The following is an 8,457-nucleotide window of genomic DNA, read 5'->3' as shown; positions in this document are numbered from 1 at the left end:
GGAGGAGGGAGGAGGACCACTGAAGTTGGACTTTAAGTCTGCAATAATACGTACATGTTGTCATGCTGGTAAAATGAGAGTTTGATATAGTTAACGTAAGTCGGTAAGAAAATGTGACAAATATGGGTGAGAACTCTGCAGGATTTAGGGAACGACCATCAGAACTCACCCCTAATGGACTGCATTCTTCAGATCTGTAGTGGTTTCTGCATTAAAGTAGATCCAAAGGTTAGCCAAATCCAAAAAGTGACTTTGTTATGCCCCCAGCTCCCTGGCTCGTGCCAAGAAGAAAGGTCCAGCAGTCCTTAAAGGTCAGAGAGCTCAGTCGTTTTGCAGCAGGAAGACGAGAAATGCTGCTGCAGGAGAGGGTGACCATGACTTTTAAGGGGAACCCTGCAGTAGGTGGGGCCAAGAGGGCCATTCTCAGGCTTTGAAGCGACACAGTGATGAGTCAGGGCCCCACTGTGATTGGAGGGGGTCAAAAATCAAAGAGACTTAACAGAGCCTTGATACCGTCCCCACAGGAAGGGGGACGGAGGAAATGCATCTTTATTAACTGCTAAGAGACTTTAAAAACAAATACGGACGGACTTCTCTGCTGCAGGATTGTGGCGGCATCAGAAGCTGTGTAAATACCGGTGACAGGGTCAGAACCAACCACAGAAATGCCACTTAGTACGTTTGTGCAATGAGTTAAACGCTCAGTAAACCATCAAGCACAGCTGTGAGAGAACAGGAGCAGAAGCTGTTTTCAGTTTTATATTCTTAAAGGGAAAAAAACTTAATGAAATATCTCCAGATTAGAAGTGTCAAACTCTCTAACCCAACTAATCCATGTGGAAGTGTGTAAAATTTCACATAAAATAACGACTGCCTTTGCACATTTTGTGCTCTGGGCTCTCCCCATTAGTGGGTGGGAAACTCGGTGTAAACCCATAATGGTGTGATGATAACACACATCCCTTCTTGTGCAGGTGGTTTTACCTGCAGGGCATCCTCAGGCCATGGGGGACAGCAGGGCGTGGGGGTTGGGGGCGGGGGTTGTGTATTGGGGTGTCTAGACAAGCCCGTGCTCTGATGGATAATCTCATTAAACAGGTTTCTCTTGAAAAAGATGGTTTCTGCATGTGGAGAGGGTGGGCAATTAACCACCAGTTAGCACCACGAGCCCAAAGTCAGGCTTGAATGGGACAGGAGGGGCCAGGGAATAAAGACCCCCCCCCCCCCCACACACACACACACACACACACTGGTCAGCCTGACCCTCCCTGCTTGCTAAATACTAAACACTGTTAGCCTGAACACGCTTCCTTTCTTTTTTAGTTCTTATGTGTCATCCCCCAACACACACACACACACACACACGCACGCACGCACGCACACACACACACACACACAGACCACTTCACAGGTGATCTCAGGTCTGTTGCATACAATGCCCTCTGTAGGCGCAGCTTTTCTCACACCTCTGCACTGAGAAGTGGTTTTGTGTGTTTCTAAGTGCTGCACATGCAGCTCTTTAGCCTTTGTGTAAAATCGGCAGTGAAACAGGGTGAGAAGACTCCCCGCGGACATATCGACAAGCTCTGGATCAATGTCAAATAAAAAGGATGCATTCAGGTTGTAACGATGCACTCAAAGATGTCTGATCATTTAACTGACCTGATGCACACACACACACACACACACACACACACACACACGCACACACACACACACACACACACACACACACACACACACACACACACACACACACACACACACACACACACACACACACACACACGCGCGCGCACACACACACACACACACACACACACACACACACACACACACACACAACCAGCTCCCTGGGACTCTTCAGGACAACTTGGCCTTGAGCGTGTGTTTCTGTCATCCATGTGTCAAACCAGTTGTCATCAAGTGGTTACGAGCACGTTTCACTGTCGCTCTCCTTGCTATAGGTCCTCCTGGGTCAGAGCATCAAGCGGCCTTGTTCAGGTCAGAGGTCATGTGGCTTTTTGAAAATGAAAGAAATCAGTTTACTTTAGGTCACTTGCAGCAGTGAGTGTGACAGTGTCAGAGCAAAGGTGTGCAAACTGAGTCCGACAGGTGTGATGGTACACGACCAATGCACTAAAGCCAAGAGCGGACAGATTTGACTGGGTGACGAATCAGAGGCCTTATCTGGAGAAGACATTGAGGTGGATTTTATTTGAGGCTTCACTCCTCTGTAAGCTCACAGACACCAGCCATGTTCTAGTTTTGCTACATCCTCAATAAAAATACTCCAATTCTAAAAAGGCCACTCCATCATCTTCCTCAGACATGTTATAGCTCCTCTCTGGTTGTTTTCCTGAAGTTTGGCCATTTGTTGTAGGAGCACATCTCCATGTGCTCGACGGTTAACAGCTGCCAATATACAGCCAGGGTCTGGGATCAGACGGCTCTGAGGCAGCCCAATAAAGAGCCCCCGGGGTGAGCTGACGAGAAATCTCACACCTTTCACTCACATTAGCCACGCAGCATCTTCTTTTGATGCCTGACGGGCCTGCAGAGACAGCAGGGAGGCTGTTACCTGACATCAGGTACACGTTCTGTCACAGAGAGAAATGTTCACTCTGAGCAAAAGAAGTGGAGGTACTACATTGTACTTTCTCAACAGAAAAACACTCTTTTGCCAGCTGTTATGATTCTGGTTATATACATAAAACTTCATTATTTTAAAATAAAACGGAAAGAAAAATCTGCCACTTCAGTCGGAGTGAGCCCACGAGCACAAACGAGGGGCCGGCGAGCTCACATTTGGCCTCCACAAAAAGAAAACAAATCCCAGATCGAGTTTTCCTGGCAAAGGGGGCAAATGACAACTTCACAGCACTTCATAAGAAACTCCTGGAAGTTGCTAATGAGGACTAATGACTTCTCTCACGTCAGAAAAGTCACACCTGAGTGTACAAGCCCTTTGACCACAAATGCAGCGCTGCTGTTGTGGAGGTCTGTCGGCAGAAACCCGGCAGAGCCACAGAATGTAGACGTTTGGGTGGCAACAAAGTGCAAACAGGAAAAGAGATCCAATTATATTTTTAAGAAATTGTGTTTTTCGTTTACGTAAAACTACTCGGCCGGACAAGTGTGAGCAGATTTATAATAATTTCACCAGTTCGGATGCCTCCTTTGGCTCCATCCGTTTGACAGTTTGACTTGGTTAGCTCTGGAGAATCCACACTGCCACTAGATTCAAATGAAGTGGTCCAGACCAGATTGCTGCAGAGCGTCTCCAACACTCCAGGTGTCTGCTGATTTCTGAGACGCAGATTTACCTGATAGTGTGTTTTATTGATGCGTGCAACTAAAAATAGAAGCAGTGTTTCGAGACTTTCTATATAAACGTTGGTAGCTCCAACCTCGGGACACATAATCTGAGATTATTTATGTAATGATAATGATACAGTGCCAACGATGCTCAAGCAAACATGCTAGAGAGAAATGTTTACGTGTGCACTGATGATCGCATTTAGATAGAAAAATTATTGAGATGTTTGAGGTTTCACGAACACTCAGTGACACCAGATACACGTCCTTTTACTGGATTAGATCCCTCTGTGCATTTTAAACTTGTTGCTGTGTGTTTTATCTAATTTTATATGGAAAAAATGTGTTGTTTACTAAACTTTATTCTCAGAATTAGCCAAAATTCAGATAAATTATGAATTAAAGGCGACTTCCTAAAGTTTAAACCTTTTATCTTGTTATTCTAGTTAATTTATGAGGTTTTTAGTACCTATAGACCTCAGAACCTTGTTTCGTTTCTAAACAAGTCACATTTCAGAGTATGAAATGTACTCTGATGTGGGACCTTGTGGCTTTTTGTTGATTCCCATGCATGCAGGTCCATTCAATAGATTTTAATATCTATGACATTCTGAAAGTCATGTTACAAGTTATTAAATTAAAAATGCTATAAAATCAGGATTGAATCCAGTAGATGGTTAAGTTCAACTTAAAGATCACGTGATGACTCTCAAACACCAAATTTTAGCTAAATAAATAGAGATGTTAATGCTAGGTAAAGGTGGGGCCAATTTGAATGGCGCCGACTCCTTAATAAGCTGATCATTTGCAGATCTAGTGGTAACGCTCTGGGGATTTTATAAAAACCCGCTCAGCACCTCATGAGATATTTTGCAACCACCTAGAGGCAAAAACATCAGAGCACACTGCTGAAAGGAGAAAAGTGTTTGTGCAGGTAGCTGCAGACGGTCTCAGCTCCCCCCAAAAGGTACTCCACTTAGAGCAAATGATACAAAGACTCAAACAGCCTTCTTTTAAATATATTTATATATTTGGTTTGACATCTTTAGCATTCAGTCGAGACTCAGAGAACATGTTCCACGCCAGCAGATCACACTGGTGGGGAACTGGGCCACGCTGAAACCCATTCCCTAAAGCGCACCAGGACACAGAAACAACCTTTCACCATTAAACACACACGGTTACTGGAACAAAGCAAAGCTGCTTCTTTTTACATCCAGGGTAATAGTTTGTCGTTTAAAAAGAAAATATTTCAGACAGCTTTCAAGAAACAATCGGTGTATTTTTCTTTTTATTTATACATATAAAAAATCAATTGGTAAAAAACATTCTGTGCGTCTTCCTCTGAGTTAGACGAGAATACAGACAGGTGTACTGAAATGACTTGAATGGAAAGGCATCGGTATTGGGAAGTCCTGCTTAACCTCATCATCGTGCATCCCAACTCCTCTGGAATCAGGAACGTCGTTTCCTGAGCTCACAGCAACCAAAGTGACTCTCACACTAATGTTCAACAACTCACACAAGCACACGTTCGTCCGGCTTGATGCCCAGCTCATTAAAGCCAAACACACTGGAAAGATTTTTGGATTCTGATATGTACAAAAACTCATCTCTACGGTGTGAAATCTCTCGGATCACTGCTGGTGACAGGACGTCCTCCTGGCAAAAAACCCTGCTATTTTGCTACCGAACACAGAACAATATAAAGGACTAGGAGAAATACAACCAAAACCCACAAACATCCCAAATGTAGTGTGTAAACATTTTCAATCTGCTACAGGTCGAGGCTTTGTGGCTCAACACCTCCACAGATGAACCTTGAACGCAGCCCTCTGTGTTCTCGTCCCCTCATGGACCAATGTAACATGTCTGGGAGGAGAGGAGCTCATGCTAGAGGTGGAGGACAGGAAGTGCATGCTGCTGAGCATCCACCCAGACTGACACCTCAGACCTGCGTTTAGCTGCAGCTCAGAGATAGTTAGCACACGGCATACAAAAAGATGCATACAAATGTCGCTGGTGGGCATTAAAGGCAAAATCGCTCTCCCTCGTTTCATGTTTGTTTTTTGTTTTTTTTGCCACATTCAGGAAAAAGCAGGTGACCTCAAGACGTTGGTGTGTTATGAGCAAGAACACAGCGGTCCTCATGCATGCTGTTGGACCGAAGCCATCATCATGAATCACCATGGCTGCCAGGCGCTGATGAAAATACTGCATGTTTATGAGTGGAAGTCCTTTTTTGTTGCTGCATTTAACAAAAAAAAAAAAAAAAAAAAAAAAGGCGGCGGCAGCAAAGAAAATAATTTAAAAAAAGAAAGAAAAGAAGACGGCCCAGCTGGGTTTGGCAGAGCCAGCCCCAGATGAGACTTAAGAGTTGAGTTTGTACACAAAGCCATCGGAGGCTCAGATGTCCATGTAATCCTCCTCCTCTTCAGATTCGCTCTCCAGAGAGGACTCCTGGCTGGAGGTCTCTTGCACCTCCAGTGCCGGCTGGCTCAGAGTGTCCTTTTTCACGGTGGCAGCGGACTGGGATGACAGGATGACGTTCTGCACAGGGAGACAGTAGGAGTCACTAGCCACTCATCATACACATGAATATAGTTGTTGGAGTCAGATGATTCCGGTCAATTACGCAAAACCCTACTGAGTATTTGTTCATAGCTGTTTGGTTATTATCCTGCTATAAACGTTGTGCTGAGGCTTAAGTGTGTAACTTTCCTGCAGCAGGTCTACGTAACGGTTCCTGCCTCACAGGGCTTAACGCTGAGAGCCAGAGTGAGCTAGCCTAGTGAACTACCTCCGCAGCCCCAGCAGCTTTCTGACTGGCCAATCACAGCTCTCCACCGGTGTTTCAAACCCATTCATGTCAATTTTGGACTATTTGGACTTGGGCTTCATTAGAATCAGGAGCAGATAAATGCATTTAAGTCCTTTATTTAGAAGAAGGACATGTTTTCAGCTTCTTCAACAGCAGACTGCCTCGTTTACCCACATCCGTTGCAGTGAGTACGTCACTTTCATTGTCCAATAGCATGCAGAGATCGTTTGAAAGACAACGGTAGAACCCACCCCATGACAGAGAGCTGTCAACGGAGCGTTGCTGGACTAAATGATATATTTATTTAGTCTGAGTTGCCAGGCCAAGAGAACATACCTTCAGCCTTTGTTTGGTTTCCTCTGAGATTCTGCCCTTAGGGGAGAGAAGTGTGGGTGTCGGAGGCGTGACTGTGATCTCTGGTGGGAACTTTGCGACCGTGGAAGGGATGAAAAGCTTTGGCATGCTGGCTGGGACTCTGGAGCGGATTCTGCTGGGGTCTGGAAGCTTTGACAGATCAGTGCTGGCATACTGCTGCTGGTCTGAGGAGGAAACACCAGAAGGATTTTTACAAAGCACGGCGCAGATGAGATTAGAAAACTACTCTCCATCCTGCTGTAGGTTTGCTCTGACCTGGACAAACTTGTGTGGTGCTACATGCTGCAGGTTCCTCCTGGAACCAGCCAGATGACGGGTCCCACCCCTGCGACACACTGGCGAGTTTCATCTGTTGGCAAAGGTGCGACTCCTGCTGACGATACAAAAGCCCCTCTGAGGGTTCGTCCCGCTCTCCTGTGGGACGGGGTAACACATAAACATCTAGCAAAGTCACACGACAAACAAAAGCCTCTGCCGCAAATCTACAAACAGAAAACTAACTTCAAGTTTCACTTAAATTGCTATTCAATGACAAAAATAGGTCAGAAATGGGCAAGAACCCAGGAAAGTTTACTCATAAACTAAACAAAATGTTCTTTTCCCAAAGTGGGAGGGGCTAAACAGACACACGTTCTTTAAAAGGTCACATTACATGAATGCAGTAAAACCGTACGCTGGCATTTGTTCCCCAAAAAGAATGAAAAAGTCATTTTCCAACCGAGACAGCTCTGTAGTGATGTCGGCTACAACAACTCCTCTCCAGTCTTGTCAGAAACAACTGATCTACCACTCTTTCAGGCTTCTCCTGTGACGTTGCCTAGGTAACCATTACATAATTCACATTGTTGAGATGCTTCTGCGTGGAAACTTGAGACTGTTGCATGTAACTTCATGTTGATAGAAACATCTGTGTGCATTAGCATCGATGGCAAAGGTCATCCACATTTGGGAATCAGATAATATAAAGATAAGGAAGTAATGCTTGATTTACTGACATGTGTGTATGTATGAAACAATAATTATTATATTTTTGCCCTTAAATTGATCCTTAAGCATTTAATTTAGGATTTAAAATTTTCAGAAATATAGAAAATAACAGACTTCCTCCATTTATTACTTAATGGCCTAAACTGAGATTTGAATAGGTAGCAGCTGAGAGGGATTCAATAATATTTAGAATATTTAAAATCTAACAACTGGATTATCTGAAAATGTGCTGTAAAGATGTTTTAAATCTAATAACAAAAAATAAATAAAAAAGTTTCAAAGCTCATCATTAGACAACCTGAACTTAACATCCGTGATGACCTCTGTAAAGATCACGGCAAAATCCCTCCAGAAGCTCATTTAGGCAGAAGAACGGCCCAGTCTGCAGGAGACTGATGTTATTTTATAAACTGTCACTGGAGGCCTGGCAAAGCCCAAAAGCCAGAACACAAACAGCACGGAGAGTGCGGTTATGCAACATAATCTGGGTTAGACCACAGGCGCCCTCTGCTGGTCAGATGTTGACTGAACACAGCGGCTTCTATCATGAGAAGTGTTTGAATTTCAATAAAAATGGGGTCGTTTTGGTTGACGTGTGAAACCCGTTTCTGTGCAGCCCTCTGCTGAAGAGGTGCGAGTACCTGTGTGTGCTAGGAAGGCCACGGCTGCAGCAGACTGGCCGCCTGCTCTTTTGTGCTGCGGCTGATCGTGGAAGCCTGAGGCCTGAGGTCGGGACATTTTGCTCAAGGGCTCACACGACACTTTGGCTTGGCTGTCCTGGGGGAGCGGCGGCGGGCAGGCGGAGTGACTGAGCAGGACGGGCGTTGGCAGGGAGGTGGGGAAGAAGATGTCCCGGTGCTCCTTGGTGTACTTTGGTGTGGTTGGGGCATCGCCGGTTGACTGCTGGAGGCAAAAACAAGAGTGTTTGAGAGTGTGTAAAACCACAGCAGTTCCTC

General features: G+C 45.0%; 1 protein-coding gene across 6 annotated transcripts in view; it reads right to left on the bottom strand.

The window, feature by feature from the left end:
* Positions 1-5,547: 5,547 nt before the first annotated feature.
* cabin1 (calcineurin binding protein 1) overlaps positions 5,548-8,457 on the bottom strand; it is a 40,027-nt gene continuing 37,117 nt past the window's right edge. For 5 of the 6 annotated variants that reach the window (XM_070546522.1, XM_070546524.1, XM_070546525.1 and 2 more), the window contains 4 exons: positions 8,143-8,404; positions 6,770-6,928; positions 6,476-6,678; positions 5,548-5,868 (listed from right to left, as the gene is read on the bottom strand). In XM_070546522.1, coding sequence (XP_070402623.1) covers positions 5,725-5,868; positions 6,476-6,678; positions 6,770-6,928; positions 8,143-8,404 — 768 coding nt within the window. In that variant the 3' untranslated portion in view covers positions 5,548-5,724. The remainder of the gene's footprint in view (positions 5,869-6,475; positions 6,679-6,769; positions 6,929-8,142; positions 8,405-8,457) is intronic. The other variant, XM_070546528.1, reaches the window with a different exon arrangement.

Source organism: Nothobranchius furzeri, chromosome 17 (genome assembly GCF_043380555.1).
Source record: "Nothobranchius furzeri strain GRZ-AD chromosome 17, NfurGRZ-RIMD1, whole genome shotgun sequence".
NCBI classification, from domain to species: Eukaryota; Metazoa; Chordata; class Actinopteri; order Cyprinodontiformes; family Nothobranchiidae; genus Nothobranchius; species Nothobranchius furzeri.
Note: the sequence above shows the minus strand (reverse complement) of the source record. Positions and strands in the feature narration are given on the sequence as shown.